Source organism: Acanthochromis polyacanthus, chromosome 5, assembly GCF_021347895.1.
Source record: "Acanthochromis polyacanthus isolate Apoly-LR-REF ecotype Palm Island chromosome 5, KAUST_Apoly_ChrSc, whole genome shotgun sequence".
NCBI lineage: Eukaryota > Metazoa > Chordata > Actinopteri > Pomacentridae > Acanthochromis > Acanthochromis polyacanthus.
In genome coordinates this window covers 7,141,203-7,163,541 of record NC_067117.1, presented here as the reverse complement: position 1 = coordinate 7,163,541, position 22,339 = coordinate 7,141,203, and the positions used below count along the sequence as shown (strand labels likewise).

The 22,339-nt window shown below is 41.7% G+C and overlaps 1 protein-coding gene across 1 annotated transcript in view; it reads right to left on the bottom strand.

Moving 5' to 3' along the window:
- Positions 1–8,224: 8,224 nt before the first annotated feature.
- The window catches only part of snta1 (syntrophin, alpha 1), a 33,293-nt gene continuing 19,178 nt past the window's right edge, over positions 8,225–22,339 (bottom strand). The window contains exons 3-8 of the mRNA XM_022200880.2: positions 14,241–14,436; positions 13,755–13,944; positions 12,589–12,719; positions 11,937–12,133; positions 10,295–10,482; positions 8,225–9,717 (exon numbers count right to left, since the gene is read on the bottom strand). Coding sequence (XP_022056572.1) covers positions 9,625–9,717; positions 10,295–10,482; positions 11,937–12,133; positions 12,589–12,719; positions 13,755–13,944; positions 14,241–14,436 — 995 coding nt within the window. The 3' untranslated portion in view covers positions 8,225–9,624. The remainder of the gene's footprint in view (positions 9,718–10,294; positions 10,483–11,936; positions 12,134–12,588; positions 12,720–13,754; positions 13,945–14,240; positions 14,437–22,339) is intronic.

Below are 22,339 nucleotides of genomic sequence, written 5' to 3'. Positions count from 1 at the left end.
CCAGCAACTGTTTCTCACCTCCTCTCTCTCTCTTTCTCTGTCTCTCTCTCGTTCTCCCTCTCTTTCCCCTTTTCTCACTTCCTCGCTCACTCAAATGATTGTCATGGAAATCATCAGAGGTGCCAAACCGCGGACAAAAGAAAGAGCTTTAACATACACCTGAGCCAAAAAGAACAGAACTGCAGTCTAATTACGATGGGAACAATTAAGACTGTGCATATTTATTGACAGGGGACTTCACACAGGAGCATATGCTCATGAATACCAAAAAATGAAATGCAGGCAGGATGGGGAAGGGTGTTGAGGGGGGCTGGTGTTGCTGGATCTGAATGTCTATACGATGATATTACTACTAAAACAAAGGCGTTTAAATGTAATAACACATTTTATTGCCATTTCCTCATCAGTCATTGTTTTTAAATGCTCGTACTGTGCAATGTTTTGTTTTCTCACCTTTCTGAAAGCAATGTGGTCAATTTTCATTGCCTCAAATAAAGAAAAAAAACCCCTCAAATATGCTTGTCATCAGCTGATATTAACCACTATTCTCTCTCCCTCTCTCTTTATTTTATTACTTTTTTTTACCTCTCCTGTTGACACCTACAGTCTCCCTTTCAATGTTCCAAGAACAAGGAAGTCCAATCTGGGCTTTGTTCAGTATTCTGATCACACACCTCCCTCCTCCAGTAATACAAGTCTACTTTAAAATTCATAACTACATTTGGAAAGAATAAAAGGGTGCCCTGATGGAATATTTCCAAGGAGCTTACTTGAGCGAAAATACAATTCGCTTTGGCATATTTAATAACCCTAACCTGGTCTTTAAGACATACAGTAGTAATAACAATGTAAAAAAAATACTGGTGACTGGGAAAAAAAGAAGAAATTCAAGGTATGTCTTAGCATGAAATGAGTACCCATAATTCCTGCCTCTAGGAGGAGGATGAGGGAAAGATAGAGAGAAAGAAGGAGAAGGGGAGGAAATGAAGGAGACAAGAGATGGCGAGAAGCCTTGTCAAAGTTAGAAAGAGTCAGCTCAGCTCTGCTCTCATTTTCTGCTTTTCTCTTCCTCTCTTCTTCTGCCTGGGAGGCAGTTTGAATTGAATCAAACAACCCAGATTGATTAAGCTTGGATGAATGACTTTCCAATGACACAGGATTCAGCGTTAGCCTCACCCCATCCCTCTGTACATATTTGACATGGCTATTGAGGAGTTGATGTGAAAGTGATTGCACAGTTGCTTCCTTTCGGATTCTGTGCAGGGTTGAAACGTTCCAGTTATACTAAATGTTGTCGCCATTGTTCAGTTCCTTGAAAGTCCTATTTGATTCCTGTTGAATCCTGCTTTGATTCGAATGCCTCTCAGGAAGAAAAGCACAATGAACGAGTGTGAGAAAATAGATAACATGCTCTTCCAATTGGAATATGAATTGCTCTGCTTGAGCCTTAGTATTAATCTCTTGTCCTCTTTCCTCTCTCTAGTCCTTTTGTGTTTTTGGGGTGGGGGTGGGGGGTAGGGTGAGTATTGAATATTGTGGGATGTCCTGTTCTGAATTTGGTCAGGACCAATCAAAGCTTAAATGCTCTCTCTCTCTCTCTCTCACTCTCTCTCTCTCTCTCTCTCTCTCTCTCTCTCTCTCTCTCTCTCTCTCTCTCTCCCTCTCTCTCTCTCTCTCTCTCTCTAAACCTCTGAACACCAGCACTCTTTGTGATTCTTTTCTATGGAGAGACAGAGACCCCTACTGTCTCTGAAGATACATTGAAGTCATTCACACTGAATCTTCCCTCTCATCACTTTATATTCTACTGCCACCTGTCTGCCATTCATAAAATGCAAGCAAAGTGCAGAAGCTTTCAGTGCTGCAGGAACTTAATTTACTTGGGCATTATTAAGTTCCAGCTAAAATATCAGAAGTTTTTTTCCCCCCGGATTGGCTACAGCTGAGCAGATTTTTAATTAAACCCCTGCACAGGTCATATATTTTTTTACACTGGGTATCAGCATTCACATTCTTTGCTTAAAAATGCCAGTTGCATTTGCACACATTCTCAAGGAAGCTAAACTACAATTAAGAAAAAAAATAATGTAAACCTGATTAAATCCTATGAACATAGAGACTAAGCTAAACCCTATATGTACATCTGGAAAGATATGATTGAATAGTTGGTTGACAATAACTGTCAAGTTTCTGTGATTTGCAAAGTGGCAAGATGTATTTTCTTAGTTTTGTCTGTCTTTTTCATTTGTTTGTTGTATTGTTTTATTTACTTGTGCCACTCTAACTCAGTGGCTTAAAACTAAATACAATAGCATAACACAGATAAGAGACATGTGAGTAATCAAAAAAGCCTTACAAGTAAAAGTCTTGCATCTATTTTATTAGAAGGCTTAGCAGCAAATTTTACTGTACAGAATGTCCTTAGTGTTATATGATCCTATAATTTGCACTATGAGATTTCTATTTTTGATATATTTGCAGTCGCAGTCTATTATAATGTACCTGTTTGAGGTGGAGCTCATTTGCTCACCGCATGTGCTGTTGGTTAGTTTAATTTTTTAAAAAGTTCATATTTAAGATGATCAAATATTGCAAAATCTGAAATAAAAGATTCACAGTATTGATGACTGCAGAGACGGTAATAATGATCACACTGATAATTGCTTTACACATCATAATAAATAAGAAATTACATAAATGAACATCACCTGTCACGCCCGTCTTCCATTCTTAGATCATGTGCTACTTAGACCGATCAGGCATATTATGACCACCTGCCTAATACTGTGTTGGTCTGCTAAAACTCCTCTGACCCAGTGGGGCATGGACACAAGACCTCTGGGGATGTCCTGGATGGTGGCAAGCGATTCTGTGGGTTGCAGGGTGGGACCTACCTAGATCAGGCTTATCCTGACATATCCCACAGATCCTCAGTAAGATCTGGATCTGGGGGGTGTGGAACCATGGTGAACACCTTCTTTGCCCTGTTGTGCTCCCTGGGCCACTCCTGACCAGTTTTTGCAGTGTGTCCATGGGGGCTGGGGGGTTGAGGGCTGGGAGGTTGCTTGACCTGTATTTCTGGTACACGTCAAACATAGATAAGAATGTCAGGACTCATGGTTTCCCAGCAGAACACTGCATTACAACAAGATGATCGGTGTTATTCATTTCACCTGTCAGTGGTCATAATGTTGTGGCTGATCGGTGTACTTTCTGTTTTATTTTGCCTTTTTCTGCAGTGTGTTGTACTCACCCTTACCTTGTTGCAGTTTTGTCTGCTTTCCTGCCCCGCCCTAATGTTCTCCACCTGTGTGTGATTGTCTCCTCTGTTTATATACTCACCCCTTTCTTCGTGTTACTTGCTAGCTTGTCCAGTGCCCTCATCCTTGTGATCTCGCTAGAGTGCTACCTGTGTGTTTTTGTGACGTAGCCTGTTTTTGACTACCAAGCTTGTTTTTTGTGATGTGGATACCTCTGCCTGATTATTGTGCTTTACTGTGCAATAAATCTTTTGGATTTTAGTGAGCCTCCCGAGTCGTATGTTTTTCAATCTGTTCCTGTTTGTTCTTTTGTGATCGTAGGAACTGGTCACAAAGATGGACTCAGCAGACTCAGATCCTGTTTGTGCTGCCTTTAAAGCCCAAGGACGACACATTCACCCCATGGAAGAGAAAGCGAGGCTCGGACATAGGAACACGGGAGACCAACATGAAAGCTTCTTCTCTGCTGTGAGTGAGCAGATAAGCTTCTGCCCAGTCAAATGACTCTTTGTATCATCTTCCACGCTCTCTCCTGTCCTCTCTGCTCCTGAAAGTCTGCCTTCTACTGCCGCTGTTTCTCCCACAACAGTTACACTTCCTCCTTTCTCTCTCTCTGCTCCACGCCTCACCAGCCCAGAGAGGGTTTATTTTGCAATTCAGAAGACTACAGGACTTTCATCACCCAGTCTGAACTCCATTTTGAGCTTGAAGGGCTCGGCTTGGCATACCGACTGAGCCAAAATAGTCTGTATCATCTCTCACCACTCTGGTCTTGCTTCAGCTACAGCTACAGCAGTGTGGAGCAGGAAGTCTCTAGTAAGTAGCTCTCCCTCTTCACTCAGATGCTAACCCAAATCTTCCAGTATATTGCTATTGGCAGAGAAACAGTCAAAGCTCTGGTGGGTCTCCAACAGGGCAGATATGAAGTTCAGGATGATGTGAGTGGCTTCAGCAGACACTACCTGCAGAGCAGCTGGAACCAGTTGGGGCTTTTCAGTGCTTTTCTGCGTTGACTCTTAGCTGTCATGAAGGATCAGTTAGCTCCTCATGACGTGCCTGCCGACTTAGACCTCCAATTGTCCTGGTTGCTAAGATCAACAAACGACTGAGAATCTTAAACACACACACACAGAGAGAGAGAGAGAGAGAGAGAGAGAGAATGTGGTTCACCTGTTCATCACCCTGTCACCACAGACAGGGTGATCCAGTGAATCCTCTGTTACAGACCTTCTCACCATTCTCCACCTGTGTGTGATTGTCTCCTCTGTTTATATACTCACCCCTTTCTTCGTGTTACTTGCTAGCTTGTCTAGTGCCCTCATCCTTGTGACCTTCTCACCATTCTTGTCACTCAGTGCTGCTGCCTCCACACTCCTCCACCAGCTTCTCATCCTTCCAGATTACTTATGGCTACCAAGCACCCTTGTTCTCTGCCCCGGTAAGGCGTTGTAGTTGCACCTGGACCCACACCTGACACATCCTCCTCAGAAATGATGCTCGGGTGGCAAACCGCCATCAGTCTTTTACCTTCCAATACAAGGTGGGTGACAAGGTGTGGCTAGCCAGCTAGGACCTCCTTCTTTGCACCAAATCTCGTAAGTTGACCCCCTCATTTTGTTGGACCCTTTACTTTGTCAGAAGTTAGCATTCCCTCTGCTGTGGGGTTGACATTCCCTAGATCCACGAGAATCCACCCAATGTTCCATGTCAGCCGGCTCAAGCCTGCCTGGGAAAGCCGTTTGGTGTCGGCCACTCTTTCTCCTCTACCCCAACTCATCAGTGATGGACCAGCCACACAGTTATAAAGCTTTTGGCCATTCATTGCCGAAAACATGGTTGTGAGTACCTCACGGACTGGGAGGGCTACGGCCTTGATTAAGGACACAGGTTTCTGCCAGCAACACTCTGGACCCTGAACTCATCTTAAGTTTTCACTGAGTTCATCTTGAGGATCCACGGCTGTCAGGCACCGACCCTAGGGGGGCTGTACGGTCACGTCCAGCTCCTGCTTTTGTACTCTTGCTTCCTGTTTCAGTATGATAGTTCCTGTTGTATGTTGTGCTCACACTCGTTGCATATGTTTGCACTCCCTGGTCTTTGTCTGCTTTCCAGTGTAAATTCCTGCCCTGCTGTTTCTCTTTGTGATCTCTCATGTGCTTCTGGGATTTAGACACCTCTGCCTGATTACTGTGCCTAATTGTGCAATAAATCTTTAGGATTTTAGAGCCTCCTGGGTCATGCATTTTGAAGTCCATCTCTGTTTGTACTTTTGTGATATTAGCAGTAGGTTGTAGCTGGTCATTGTACAAAGGTAATACTCATCTGTTAAAGCTCTAATGGAGCAATAAAGTTTAAAAATATGATCCCAAATGGACCAATTGGGCCTGTGCCCAGTCCAGGTTGTAACCTGGAGAATAATTTAGAAAATTTAAATTTTATCATTCAAAAGTATCATATCCACTGTAATGTCTTTTCATTCTAATAAACACTATTTGCCAATATCTACTCCAAATGCAATACAAATTATTAAAAATGATAAATGAAAATGCAACAAAAGATTAAATACTTAAATATGTGAAAAGACTGTGAAGAACCTCACATCAGACTTTACTGTGGCCATGAAGCATTCAGGACATAAACTTTTTTATTGAATACAAGGAGCCAGAATGCAGGGAGTTTACATTTTTAAAATAATAATCTGGTGTATTTGAGATAGTAGAGCAGTAAATTGTGCCAAGAATCCACAAAAGTGATAAACTGAATATTGAAGTGTTTGGTTTTATGTAGCCCTAGAAATTTACAGACATAGATGGACTACTAATTTCTCAAGGATTTAATCTCATTATTGTTTTACTGGCCTTTTATGCCAAGAATTGATTTGGTTGTTTTTACACTTGTGAGAGTTTTCCCATTCCTCCAAGAAGAATGTGGTCCAATTTTTTTTTCAGAATGACAGACAAAAATAAATATGTAGACTTCCTGGCTATAGATCATAATTGATGATAACTGATTGTGGTTGCGTGACAATGTAGTTGATCCGAGATAGAAAGCTACAGAGATTATGATGTTTTGAGATTACATGGATAATATGAGACTCTGGAAATCATTACGTCTGCAACATTATTAAAGTGTTGCTATAGGATAAAGCACAGGATTTGAAATACAAACTAAAACCTTGCAAAGATGCCAAAGGAAGGCCTTTAAATATCGTAGAGTATCAATGCTTTGAACAGCCTGGATCTAAAGAGACAGCGGCTTATATATAATATTTTTGGTCATTGTAAAAACTCACACAAAGACGCTTATGTCTGGCTGGATGGGAGTTTTGCCAATCTTGTTTATAGACTTGAGAGACTTCTCTTTGCATGAAATGATGTTTGCTTTCCAGACCTCAACACAAAAGAAGGGATTGTCGGGAGTGTGCTCTGTGTAGTGCAACATTTTCTCTCAGCCTCTTCCCTCACTAGCATCATATTTTCTGACAACCCACCCCCTCCACCCCATTCCTCTCCCTCCAAAGTGCCCTTCCATTTTTGCTAATCAAAATATATTCACACAATCTCCTCCTCCTCTCCAGCAGGATCTGAGAGGCTGATTGGCAATTTCAGCAGCAAAACCGGAGTTCAGTGGAAGAGACGGACGCAGCCAAACTGAGAGCTCCCTGCCGTTGCCGTGGTAACGTCTCAACAACAGGGGTGAGACCTGAATGGGAAGGGAGGGGGGGAGAAAGGAGGGAGAAGATATGATCAAATGTGAGCAGTCCATTCTGATTCGATATACAGCTCGCAGTTTGTTATTACCACACTCTCCCGCTTCCATTTGTTGTTCAGGCACACGCACATGCAGATTCACATGTGTTTAAAAGGCGTATGCACACACTCAGGCTGACACTTTATATAGCAACAAGCAGCATCTGCGCCTCACTGATAACGCTGCCTCATGGCAGTAAAAGCATATGAGAGCGGACTGTTTGCTTGCTCCTTTTACAATGGCTAGCAGCAGGCCTAACTGTCTCCGTCGCGCACCCTGCTGACTTAAGCATCTCATCATCATCATCTTTGCTCTTTCCTCTCTACAGATCTGTCTGGACTTAATAAAACTGTCAGACCACCAGCTGGGACTGTTAAATAAAGACAGCATGAAGGCTCGATCTGCTGTCAGAAGCAGCTCAGTGGAACGGCTCATTACGGGCCATGAGATATAAAACTCGCAGCTGAATATATGAAGTGCATTAGGACTGACTTAAAGGACTTTGGTTTAAGAGCTATTTAGAGAGATGGATGGATGCTGTGGATGAGGCTGAAAACACATTAACCTAATACGGTTGCTCTGGCTAAAGTGCTTGGAAGCAATTGCTTATTTACACATCCAGGAGACATACAACAGTATTAGCATTAATCTGTGTTCGTGTTTCTGGTTACCTGATGAATCTAAGTGCAACATTTACTCTGCTTTGGCTGTTTATCCCTCCATCAACTCCTGGGAGAGAGGAAAATGTCCTTGTACTTGCTGTTACACCATCTTCCCTAATCGTCACGTCTAGTTGTAGTTCTTGTCGACCAGGGGCGTCAGACTCACTTTGGTCCAGTGATAAAATGTAATGTAAATAAAATATGTCTATTACTGCAGTGAGGATCAACCACAACAATTGAAGGCTGGAAAACCAAAACAAAACGCTGAAAGATGCTGAAAACTTCTGCAGAGTTGAGAGGAAATGTGAGCAAGTTTGTCCATACAAGCAATACCTTCCAGAGGACACACTTTACGCTTAGGTCAGTTTGTAAAACAGAGGGTCATTAAGTATCATTTTCTAAATATTTTCACATTGAAATAAAGTGGTTTGCAAATAAAATTGTATGTTTCAAATTTCCAGTTGAACCTCAGTTTTCAAATAAGCAAATGAGAGACCTGATAATCCAGAGCGGCACTTATGTGGTATGAATTAATTCCATGCAAATCAACAGTAAAAGTTAACAAAGTTTATTACATGTTTATATACAAACAACCCTGCAAGGCACACCTTTGTTTAAATAAGAATATACAACACATTTTATTCTTGAAAGCAGTCAACTTTTAGTTGTGAAATATATATTAATACAAGTCTGTTTAGTGTTGGACAGAGAAAGAAGGCCCCAAATTGCAGATGTTCAGTCATCACAAACAAACAAAAAAAAGTAAATGATCAAACATTTTACGATGTAAACAACTTAATATCGTTCATATATTATTTGAGCTAATGTATTTTAATATCAGGGAGTTTGATGATGCCTTTTGTCCTCTGCTGACTAAATGAAGTACAGATAAACTATTTTGTACTGTATAGTGGGTTTATTTATTTATCCAGACAGAAGAACTATTTGGCACTCTTTAAGCTAACCCTAATGTGACAACCTTTGCTGGTAAAAACACCAAGAGCTCTGATTCTGTACTTCACATGGGCAGCAGTTAAATGAGATTGAAGGTAGGTATCTTTTTGTTTGGACCATTTTATCAAATTTAATGGGTAAACTAAAACAAAATAAAAAAATGGCTCTTATAATATACTCTGTTAAACTCTTTGTTAGGCCATAGGTTATGCATATGTTTAAAATGAGGGTTCAGGAGAGACAGAGGAAGATAAAATGAGTTGTTCAGCTACAATAAACATGTATCTGAGTTGGCATTTGGAAAAGCTTCTTACATAAACAATTCCAGGTAAAGGCAACTTAACCGTTCACACAAACATATCGTTATGGTTGTATTCTGTACATCGTTCAGCACAGACTATAGATCGTGTAGTGATCAGTCACGTCATCCTGTCACTCCACCGAAGCTGCCTTTATTAAAAGTGTTTGCCCAACATCAATCAGGACATTTGTGGAAAAAAAAAACTTTTGTTGGCTGCTGACAGCGCATAAAGCAAAGATTGAAAGATGAAAGGATGCTCATGACAAAAGCCTGTCATGACTCATGAAAAAACACTAAACAATGGGACAAAAAAAAAATGTTTGGGACTTCAAGCTTAGAAACATTAAGATACAGGCTGCCGTTGTCATACAGTTTGCCATCCTAGTGTGTCATGACCTACTGTGACAGATCTGACAGATCCCTTAAGTGGCTACTGACTTGCGCCTTTTCTAAAATCTCTTTTTTACCTCACAACTACAGGTTCAACAAATGTCCATCATTGCTGCGATTTCTCTCCATTCCACTAGAAAGACCAGTGGGTGCCTGACCACAGATGATAATTTAGAGGCCAAGGAAGGCTGAAAAGAAAAGGCTAGTCAGCATGATTCCTGGGCCCCATCGTCTGGAGTTTCAGAGTCTTCTGGGCTGTATGTTTTACTCAGTATTCCAATATGGTGTTGTGGATGGTTGGTCATTATCATGCCAGGAGGCCAAGTCGCTTCACTTTCGCAGACAGGAAAGAGTGGATGATGAAGACTATGGTCTTAGGGCAGCAATGGAGGTCCAGTTGCTGAAAAATTAGAAAAAAGCAGAGACAGAAAAAGAATCTTTGAATACTGATGACAGTTCCCAAGTATTCATAAAATACACAGAACAAACAAGGCAATACTCAGAGGACAGCCACAGACATTTTAAGGGAAATTACACCAGAATGATGAACTTTGGATGCACTGAACTTCCAAATGTGGATCATATCTGCATCTCATTTGTCATGGAGGAGGCTCAGATGCTGCTCCTGACTGACCGTCTTCATGACAAACGAGCAGATTTGAGTGTTTCAAACATACAGTTGAGAGCATTTGAAAACAGCAAGGACACCACATGTTTGGATGATTTGCAAAAATTAATGTGATACCTTCAAATGAAAATTTTAAAGATACAAAATCCTAGACACACTGTGATCACATCTCAGAATACAGACAACTCCCATTACTATAGTTACAGATAAATATAATTTTAAATGACTTCATTCACTTGCAATCATTTCCACAGATTTAGTCTTACTGCTACACTTAATGTATTAAATATAACAGCTGTGGTGGCAATGATTTAACCGTACTGTAACTACACTAATATGTCTAACTTACAATCTCAGCCTCGGGGCCTCCAAAGTCAAGAAACATCATACGAACTCCATCGTCTGACGACATTCTGAGGCGCTCAAAGGGCTGCTGGAGCAGAATGCTTTTCCTGACCCCCATTTCTTCTGTGAATAGCGTGAAGCCCTCATCGATGTGCACTCCCAGGGTGCACTCTTTCCCGTTCCAACTGCAGGCTGCCAGTGCAAAAAAAAAAAAAAAAGAGGTTACAGTGCTTAATGAAAGTCATCTCAAATAAATGTGGATGTCTTGGTTTTCATTTTGTTGTGACTTCTATACTGAGCTCAGCTAAGAGTTCCAGGAGTCTCCTCTGAACGGGACATTTCAGTGCTTTGAAAGGATATAGTATGGCTTAAATCATTCATATTGTTACAAAAAGAGAATGGATCTAAATCTTAGTTATACTGAACTCTTATCCCTTTATGCTTGTCATAAGTCTGATGTTGCCTAAAAGTGTTTGTACCACCTCATGCTACCAGCAGAGGGCGTTATGACATTATTCCTCTGCACTACATGTGGCACGGTACCCCTCTCATCAAGTCGGACTCCATCCTGGGCTGAAGTATAAAGAGCTGTAGGGAGTTTTACTCAGCGCAGATATGGGAAAAGACAGCATATACACAGCTGTGGCTGAGATGAACAATGTTTTGTCTTTATTTAATCTGTTCCTAAAAATCTGTTATAAAAAAGCTTTCCTTTCTAAAAACACGATTGAAATCTTTTATAAAAATACAACCAGAAGAAATCTTTAGAGATTGGGGACATTCTGCGGAGAAGCAGAGTGTCTGGAATCACTGTGTAAAGAACAATAAAACACACTAATCCTGCTTTGTGAGACGGGCCACTATTTTGGACTGAAATGTTTGTGAGTCTCCACTGAATAGAAGCACGTCTTGTGCCCGAGCAGGAATTGTTTGGGTGAAACAGATTTGAGGTATATTCATAGACTTGACTGAAGCGTTTGATACAATCAGCTATTTTAATTCTTAGCGGATTGAACAACAGGCATGTTGTCCTGAGTTGCTCTAACAACCAGTTTTGGCAGCGTCAAAAACAGAACAAATTAGATTAACTCATCATGCATTCATGTAAAAGACCCCGTCTATCAATTTTAAACTGATAGCAGTGTTATATTTTACGTTTCTCTGTTTTTTCTCATATTTAGAATGTTGTTTGTGTTGTCAGCTGATAGTGAAAGAAAAATGTTCAGTCTACACGACCTTCTCTTGGTCAAAACATTGTGCTGTGAAGGCACTTTCTCTTTAAATGTGTTTGTAATTAAACATTTAGCTACTAATCAGCAACTAGCAAGCCTTTACTGTGGACTGCTAGCAGGGGCAGACACTCCAACTTGTGTTAGTATCACAGATATGTAGGGGACATACAGTTCAGTAAAAACGGCATCACCACGAGAAGACACATTTGTACTAAAGGTGATCCCAGCAGGAGTCAGATCTTGAACCCTGTTGGTGTCATGCTCTGGTTAGACTCACACTTAGAGATGACTAAATGATTCTAATTCCTTTGGACCTCTGAAAGCTCACAGAAATATCTGAATTTTCTACTCCAAGTTAGAGAAACTGTGCAGCCAAACGTGAGAATATTAACTGAGGTCATAGAATCTCTGTACCCGTGGTGACCTCCTTGATGAGCTCGGCGGCATTGTGGCAACCCTCCACCAGCAGATGAGTCCAGGTGGACAGCTCTTTAGCAGAATCCACCCTGAACACATGAGTCTCCACACCCTGCTTGGTGCCTGAACGCAGCCCAAAGGACAGCTCAGAGTCCAGGAGAGGGGAGCTTTTTCCCGGGCCAGAGTGGACCAGCCTGGAGGGGAGGGAGGAGAGGAAGGAGAAAACATGAGAAGAACACAGATAAGAAAGATAATTAAGACTAATAGCCAAACAATGCAACCATGAGTGAATTATGCTGCAGAAAAATTATTACTGAAGTGGAAAGTGAGATCCTAAATACGCAAGAGAGAGAAAAAGGAAGAAAAACACATGACTCATAGATTCTGTTTCCACTCATTTTTTCCAATTGAATGTGATGCTGTGTGGCAAAATGTCCAATAGTCCAGTTATGGAAAGAGTGAGTACGTGCAAGCCAGGGAAACGAACGCTAACTGTAAACTGTGGTGGAGGACAGAGCTGTTCGGAAACAAGATAAGTATGTGTTATGTTATGTGAGCGTATTTATATAAAAAGGAGGAGAAAGAGGAAGAGAAAAACCAGAACATAATATGGAGTGTGTGGTGTTTGTGTATATATGTGCATGTGAACCTTGTGGTGATGAGTGGGTGACTCTTGGTGGGGCTGCTGAGGCTTTCTTTGCTTTCAGGCAAGGAAGGATACAGGAGCAGATCCCTGTCAGTCAGCACAGCCAGCACAGGTTTCTCTGGGCCATGAGACACCTACGAACACGGACACTCACATCAGCATTTAACAAATCATTTATATCACCCGTTGTGATGCGGGTCCGTTTCACCGTTTCCACTTCAGAGCTTCTAAAATACAGGTTACCTTCTTTTTGTGCACGTGAAATTCTTCGGCATTTCCGTGTTTAGGGTCACGGCTTTTAGTGTAAATGTTGTTACAGTAACTATGGTTGTTTTTATGTACATGATTAGTTGTGCAAACATAAAATATGTGTTCATAATTACATCTGCAAATGATGTTCTTCCTGGTTTTCTTTTTCACAGACTTTGATTGGCCTGGAAGGAAAAAGACAGCTGCCCAACACTGTGTAAGAAAATTTTCCTGTGACGAATGTTTTAAAAAATAATTCCAAAAGAGTGATGGTGTAATCATCTGAGCCCCAAGCAGTTTCCAGGCATTTTTTGCTCCTGTTGTACTTTTACTCACTGTGGACTTGTTTAAAAAATGGAATTACCAGCATTCTTCCAGAAGCCCACATCTGTTGCTGGTCCTGGAAAAGCATGGGAGCTCTGCATACTGCAGACTCTATGACTTCAATATTTAATCTGTTTTCTTTTCCACCAGAAAGTAACTACATTTTTGTCAATTATATGTCATTTTGACAGTTAGTTAAAGAAAACATGCTGTTAAAATCTGCTGGCAGGTTTTGGGTTTTAGAGCATTAAAGCAGAAAAAAGCATTTAGGCAAACCTCTGAGGAGGGTAATCTGGAAAAGCAGCTTCAAAGGTAATTTTAAAAATGTGACCACTGTAAATAGCAAATGCCAGTGGATATTAGCTAGGCCTAGTATATAGCCTGGGATTAGGTAGTTTGCACGCATACATGGTATATGTGAATGTGCTTTTCAGATTCCTTTGAGTGGAAAACTTTCCTAGCAAGACCTAATGCAAAAGCACAAAAGCGTGTAACACAAAAGAGCAAATAAGAGCATTATTAAAAATACTGTTACAACAAAGAATATTGTAGTGGAGTTTGCAGTTATCACAATGTACACTTGCATTCTTCCACACCTGCTCTGTAATCCAGCCCAGATGTTTGACCTCCATGCCAGACTGCATGCTCTTCAACGCCTCCTTCACTCGTGGTAGAAGGCTGGCAGCCCCAGCCTGGATGGCATTGTACCAGGACTGGGCCATGGCAGGGTCTTTTGCCCGCAGGAACACAGAGTTCTTTCTGTTGGACGAAACCACCTCAAAATACCTGGCAAATGAGATGAGAGGAAGAGAGAGAGAGAAGCAAGATGGAGATAGAAAAAGGTCGGAGTTAGAGAACCAAAACGCAACTGGCAACGAGAGTAGAGCTTGAGGGGTAAGAGCAAGTTTCAGATACTAAGGAGAATGTGTGAGCAAGCCACGATAAGATGTCCGTTTTTCAGTAATCTTTCACAGCCGTTTCGCTATTTTCAGATAGGAACCAGATTTTTTTTTCCTGGGAGCTGTATGAACCAAATCAAATTCTTTATTTTCGTGAAGCAGCAAACGTTTACCATGTAGTACCTGTTTTCTGTGTCTGGGGGGCACTGTTTTCGTGACACCTGGCACATCTTCAGGGGGATGCTGCGGGGCTCCTTCAACTCAGGAGGCGAGAACTCAGGGACCCTCTGCGGTGTCGAAGGGGGAGACTCCCACGGGAGGGCTGCTCCAGGGGACCCGGAGCTTTTAAAGAAGGCAGACATCTCCTTGATGTACTTCACTGAAGCAGAGCGACAGAGGGTGAGAGAGCGAATTAGATAAGAGAGAAGGCAGATGAAGTACCAGAGGACAAACGAGGGCGAGAAAAGAAATTTGTGAAAATGGAGCCTCCAGGTTTGGAGATGAGTTGCAAACTGTAGCATTTAGGAACGCCTTAAAAAGGGTACAGAAGTCTGTCTCTAAAGAATCTGTCAACATACTCTTGATCATTATATCCTGTCATGCTCTTTAATGTTGGCAAAAAAGTCTTAATGTGGCAAAAGAAATCAGCCACATTAAATATTTGATCATCTTAAAATCAGGCTTATGTTGGATTTCTGTGTCTATAGTTGATTCTGGCGTTGGTGGGCTTATCGTGAATAACAGCTGGAGGCAGAGAGGGGATGTAATTTCCTCCAAGCACAGCTGGAGGAGCCAAATTCTAAATATCTGAGGATTTTTATTCAGTATCATATTAAAAAATAAATAAATGAACTGTTGCACTTTTTCTTGTCCAGGAGGTTTTAGAGTGCACAACTACACTGGACGTCCCCAAAATAAAACACTTTATTTACAGGCTGCACTTTTCAGTCGTCTACCTATACCAGTTCCCCTGTAATAAATATTTTTCATCTTTCCATGGGTATATTATAAGAGCCTAACGGCAGGTGAAGTGGATAACACTGATCAGATTGGTTCTATGTGGTGTTCTGCTGGAAAACTTTGGATTTTGGCGTTCATGTTGATGAGACTTAGACACCCAAATAAACATGGTCCCAGAACAAGCACACTCTTTCATGCAAATAAATTCTTCATGGCAAATGTCACTGGCATTCCCCCGCAGGAAAATGCACCCCACCCCATCGCAAAAACTTCAGACAATCAGGAACATCTTGGGGAAAATGACAGTCGTCCAAGATGTTGATTTGATCGCTGAACTTCCAAGACCCTATTCTGATCAAGCATCAACAGGATGCAGTGGAACAAGTTCAATTTGCTAAACTGGACAGCTGCCAGACACCTCCCGCCTGAATTGGAATCAGGGAATCTGTGGCCTGTGGTCAGCATCCTAACCTCAAAGCTTTGGGGGTGCCCCATGATTACACATTTTTTGCTGGATATAATCAAGTGTTATCATATTGTGACTATGACTTGTTGGGTGCACATTTCTGTAAATGCAGTTTTACCACTCACACAAACGTGTACATACACCTACACACACCACCACCACAGATGGAAACACATGGCCTCAGCACCAGTCCAGTAGGCTGTGGTATGGGTTTAGCAGAAGTAGCCACAGCAAGAGCAAAAATAGCTCGGAGGACATGGCCAGGCAGGAGGCTGAAGGCGCAGCTCTGGTTTCACTGGGAAGTGTGAAGTGCTCTCCTTGCACAGTACAAGAGGCATGTAGCCAGAGGGCAAGTACAGGAGTCACAGGACAACAGCAGTGAGAGAGGGGGGCTTCCACCAATCCCTAAATAGAGCCTCTGCCAGCCAGCTGGCCAGCCAGCCATGCAGTTATTTTGTTAAAACATCGAGCTGTGAATTAGTGGGATGGCTCCTTCCGTTTTGTGGGTTTATGCCACTACAAGCAGAGCGCTAGCAATTCATCCATCATCATCTATCAGGAGGTGACACTGTGTCTCAGAGACTGGTCAGAGGGTCAAGAGTTGTACACCTACCTACTCGCTGTCTGTGGACACAGCTTGTTTCATGTCAATTTAAGTAATGGCTTTCAGTTTTCACACATAGGTCTCTGTTGTGGAAAAGCGTCATGTTGACTCTTTCAAAGGACGTGACCGCTACAAATGAAACACCCACACAGCTGGCAACTAACACGTGAGAACAGCTATCGAAAGAAGTTATGTATGATAAGCAAGGCGGGAGGTGGTTCACTTGTTATCTCGTCCTTGGCACAAAGAAACAATGAGTTTCACATTTCAGTGTTAGACCGAGCCATTTCTAGCCATTCTTATAAAACTACTGTATTGTGTTTGGTTCACAGGAGTCTATTTTCAGTGTAATCTGAAAAGTAAAATTCTTGTGCAGTCAGAACTCACAAATTACGCCACGTTTTTGCTACATACGATTTAAAATGTAAGCATGTCTATAAACTGCACAAGAAACTACATTTATCCACAGGTGAGCATTGTACAAACATGTCAAAGAAATTACTATAGCAACATCTGTGGGGAAAAAAGATTCAGTTTCTTTTCCAACATGGTGCCATAAGCATTTAGGGATTACAGTGCATGTCTAAAAGGGGGCTTAAGTTGCTGCAGCAAAGGGCATGACCTACGTGCTGAAAACGATAAACATGCAGTGTCTCCTCTGAGTCAGCACAATAAGGAGTGTCTTCGAGTTCGCACCTCTTCTTCTGAAAATGTGTTCGTTCTCAGTTATAATGTCCTGAATCTCTAATCTGTCTAGACTTTCTGTGCCTCTCTCTTCGAAGGTGAGGTCGATTCCTCCTCAGTTTGATTTTGGAAGTGAATTGTTTCAATACCAGAAAGCTAAAAAAAAAATCTCACCATTAAAGATTTCCCTCTTAAATCTATAAAAATCATTAAGGACAAAGAGTCCTTTTCCTGACTTTGGATTAAGAGTACTGAAAATACTCTCTCTCTCACTCGGCTTCTCTCTTTGCTGATTTAACAGCATTTCTTTCATCGATGACCTACCAGGATGGTTTCTTGGGACACACATTAAAGATACATCCTGCGATTACAAAAAAACTTGCTCACACTCACATGGACAAGTAGACGTACAAGCACACATTAGAAAAAACTCACTTACTTGTACCTCCTGATTAAAATCCTGCCAACAAAATGTTCGTGGGTTGGATGGAGAGGTATGAGATTTGCACGAAACCAATGGCACCCAACTACAGGTATCATACCAGCACTGGTATCGAAAATGATACCCAGCTCTATAGGTATCCAAGTGAGGTATTTAGGACTCGAGTGTAAAATCCCTTTAATGTACCACCACTGTGTTCTGTGTTCTATGTTCCCCTAATGTTATGTTTTGTGCATCTCTGTAACCTTTCACCTCCCATGACCCTAAAATGGAAAGCTCTATAAAAATGCAATTCTCACATTTTTCTGAAGAATTTGTCATGTTTACATGCCACATTTACTCACACGCACAAAAAAGTGCATTTGTAGACAAAACCAGATGTACTGGGAAAGTGTAGACCCAGAATGTGTATCAAGCAGTGAGGAACCAGTATGTACCAGCTTTGAAGTAGCTGTCAACTTGCATACGTAATGTTTCATGGAAATGAGCTTCTGTCCATTTGTTCTTGTGCCAACCCACTGATGTTTGTACCACGGGGTAGCCAACTGCTTCCTTGTTGCTGGACTAAGGCCATTCAAAATTGATGTGGTCAATGTCAATACGGCAGGCAAGGCCATAAGACTGCGGATGCAAATTGGATTGGATACAAAATTGTTTCAAGTGAAAGCCACCATAGAAGGTCTCTTGAACCCTGGAACTGTACTAAGAGTTGCAAGACTTTTCAATCAAATCTGTGGGTGGCAGCATGGTGCAGTCAAATAGATACAGACTGGCACTTCAGTGACAGCTATGAGATAAGGACGTCTCAGTCATGCAACTAGTGCGACACTCTGAACAGTACAAAAACTTTGCAGAAAAAGAGTGCACAGAAAGCTCAGGCATGGCTGAGGTGCTCATATCTGGCACATAAACAGATTTATATTCCCAGTAGTCATTACTCTTCATTATATAAGGATGAGTTTATGACGCCGTTTCATGCTGCACGAACCGCACAACAGAACAGATTGGGAGAAAACACCAACCGCAGCAGGTATAAGGAGATGTTTACTTCTGTAAAGAGGCTTTACCATTCTCCAAAAAGGGATGTGGAAATGATCACATTGGTATTTCCCAGATTAGAATTGTCAGGCATTAGCTGTGGCCCCACATAGCAAATCGTACGAGATAGCTTTCAAACAGAGTGGTGTATTGTAAAGAGGGGGTGAGAGGCATGGAGGAATAGAATGAACAACACGGAAGAGAGACAGACAGGAAGAAAACGAAGATCAGCAGTAAGAAAAGAGAAAATGAAAGAGTGAGACAGCCATACAGACAGACCGAATATACAGCTAAGCTCAGCCAGCAATGTTGCCATGAATACCAGTGGCGGCACATTCAATACAGAGCTAAAATTAGCTGAGATGGCACCGTTATTACTTCAGCTTATCTGGCAGCCAGTGAAACTACTTTTGTAATGTGTGTGTGTGTGTGTGTGTGTGTGCGCGCGCACATGTGGTGTTTCTTTGCTTTTTCTGCAGGATCTGCCACTAAGCTTTCCTGCTAAAGTTTTTACTTTTACATTGAACCCCACGAATCCTGACTAGACATTTTCAGCCCATTCAGTTTTGATACGATTCACTTAAATGAGGTCTGAAAAGTTTTGGCTTCAAACTGTGCTTAGTCAATACTCCCCATTGTGTTCATTACCTAATATACATACATCAACCCGTCCCTCCCAGTCCCCCGGATGTACTCTTCTACAAACACCGTAGCAGTCTTAAACTACCCCGTGTCAAATCAGAACACCAGCAGCTTGATGTGTTAGGCAGTTGCTAACATGTTTCTTGACTTGGCAGTCAAAAAACTACATCGGCTTGTCAGAGACCAAACAATGCACTAAAGTTAAATACCAGCCTGTCCTCCCCCCTGACTGCCGGTTACTGTGGGAGCAGCTGGAATGTCATTGGCCAGTCAGCGACCTCAGAAGCATGCTGTTGGCTGTGTAAACCATGTCAAGCAAAGAATGTCCCAATGTTACACTGCCGAGGAATGATGTCTTGGGCCAAAACAACGGCATAAATAATTTAACAAAACGTAAGGAACTCTTGCTGCATTAAATCAGTACGTCGAGGTCAACTGAGGTAAAAGAGAACAAAAAGGAAGCTATTTCTGAGGCTATTTAATAAGCCTTCCAATCATACATAAGACGCAGACAAAGATGGCTTTCATGGTTTGTAACAGTTGACAGAGACTGTGCAAAATAGAATGAAACTATATATGAGAAAGTTGATAGATTCAGCACCGTTATCAGAATGTTATCAGGAATGTTTAGCTTATTTCAGCTGCACATGTGACAAAAAATCTCAGCAGTGTGATAAACTATTTTTAATGGTTGCACTTATAGCTCCAGAGATTTGTCTCTGCCCAAGTAGATAAAACCACTAAATGGTCTGACATTAGAACACCTTACTTGACTCTTTTCACTGTGATTTTTGGCCACATGCCGGTCTGAATTGTTGTGCTTGAGGACTAGAGGCTTCTCTGTGCTCAGCTGTCTCAAAAATGTCTACCAGTGCATGTGAGGTGTTTAGGGACCCTTAGTAAAATGTAACGCCGCATCTGACACATTTAGGCAACATCAGTAATTATAATGTCTACTGACATTATGTGTCTGCATGTGTGGCATTCAGGGGACATATGTAAACAGTAGCTGTAACTCAGGATTCGGATAAACTGTCCACCTCTAAACTGTATGAGTTTGTACATGCACATCAGTCACACCGTGCCACCCACACCACGAGGAAATTTACAGCCTGTGGAAAAACACTGAGATGTGATAAACGACCAGCATTGTGCATTGCATTTATTGAAAAGAGTGTGGCAAAGTATGGCTGGGAACAGCTCTCACGGCATCAATGTTTCCAATTGAAATGGTTAAAAAAAAACAAAAAAAAACTCATCCTCTGTCATGACTGGAGCAATGAGGATTCAAAAATGATAGCTAAATGTTTACCAATAATCACTGCACATAGGAATCCTGTCTGCAATGTATTATTTAGTGCTAGAAGGCACAACAAAAATTTTTAGGTGCACCTATATGTAAGCATTTGGTGCACCAGCACAACCAGGGTCTAAGATGTTAGGCAGCCGCCCACCAGAAGCACCAACAAATAACAGCCCCCTAATTTCCATTTAACTGATGAAGAAATTAGTAGTTAGGAACATAGCTTCAAACAACAGTTCACATATAGATGTAATTTCTATGATTGTTAATCTCAATATACTGGTTAATGCTTGAAGGTCTTCTTAGTTAAAAATTACAGATACTATGAACCAAATAAATCCATCCATTTTCTATACACCGCTTTATCCTCACTAGGGTCGCAGGGGGTGCTGAAGCCTATCCCAGCTGACTTGGGTGAAGGCAGGGGACACCCTGGACAGGTCACCAGTCTGTCACAGGGCTACATATACAGACACACAATCACACTCACATTCACACCTACGGGGAATTTAGAGTAACCAATTAACCTCAGCACGTTTTTGGACTGTGGGAGGAAGCCGGAGTACCCGGAGAAAACCCACACATGCACAGGGAGAACACGCAAACTCCATGCAGAAAGATCCCAGGTCCACCCCGGGATTTGAACCGTGGATCTTCTTGCTGCAAGGCGAAAGTGCTAACCACTACTCCACTGTGCAGCATGAACCAAATCACACTCAAGAATTTGTCAAAAGGACACTATAGCAGAGAAATATGACCAGAATCCTGTTTCCACTTCTACATTGTGGCGTTTGTGCCCATTCTGAGGCATGTGTGCATGGGTGTGAATAAAAAAAAAAGAGCATGGCGATGACTCGTTTCAGTAATCTGTGAGGTCATGTGCAGTTAATAAATGCCAGCTTTAAGTATCCCCAGTGTTTCACTGATTAATGTGTGCCTCCTTCTGGCAGCATTAGCCTGCCAGGGAAGACTTCCCCTGTTCTGTATGATTTAGATAAGTTCATCATTCCTATAGCCCATCTTATTAAAATCATGGATAAATGCCAGCATCGGATGGTGTTAGGTGTGGTGTGAGAGAGGCTAAGAGAGAGAAAGAGGGCAGAGCACAGCGAATCACACTTTTAAACTAATTCACATACTGCCAAAGCCCAGATTTGATTACTTTGCATAGTGTGTCAGGAGAGTTAATTATCCTAATTCAACAAAGTGAGAGTGACGGAAACTTGAACAGGATCTGGCAGAGGACAAAAACAGAGTGAACAGAAGGTCCAGCTGCAGATATTTCCACTTTGCTTTCCATCTTTGCATTTCCTTTTGCTGCACGACATGTAAAGAAACTCAATTTTCCATCTATAGGTTTGTGTAGAGTTTCTCAGTGTGATTCAAAGTGGCAGCTTGTCAGCCTTGTTTACATTTCATTTTCATTTGTGTTGAGGCAAATGAAGCAATTTTACCATCAGCTTCTTCATTTTAAATAACAGCAGGCTTGGAAAGTAAAGTATAGAGTAACAGAGTACCAAAAAATAGTGAATAACAGAGTGTTAAATTTAACGGCAAGTTAATGTCATTTTGGCTGGTGCATGAGCAGTTTTCAGAAATGCTGTGAAAAGTTAATTTGTTTTGTGTATACATGCCTTTATGCACATATGTTTTATCTTGTTTATTTACTTATCTTTTAAAAAAAAATAAAAGTAGCATCCATCCACGTGCTGCACAATACTGTGAGATGGTTCAGTGGAATCTGAGTTTGTAATGAAGAGACAGAGTGGCACTAAGACTGGGGCTGCAATTTATCAGGGGCCCAGGATCAGGGCAGACGGGTTCAGAGGGGGCTTGTTAAGCAAACTTGACGCCACAGAGGGAGAGACGGTCTGAGGGAGATCTGTGATTTAATAAAGCTATGTTATTTTGCCGGTTAATCCATTCCCTTGCTGAGAGTAAGCAGAATGTCCTTACGGGCCAGCAGCTCTGAAGGAAAGAGGAACCGAGCTTTGTGCCCACAGGGTTAGAGGTTTCACAGCAGGGATACACACCACAGACTCAGAGCAGAAACAGCAACAGAACAACCAGACTTCAGCGGAAGATGATTGATGCAGACAGATTGCTCTCTGGTTACATTAAGTGGCATTTTGATTAAAATACA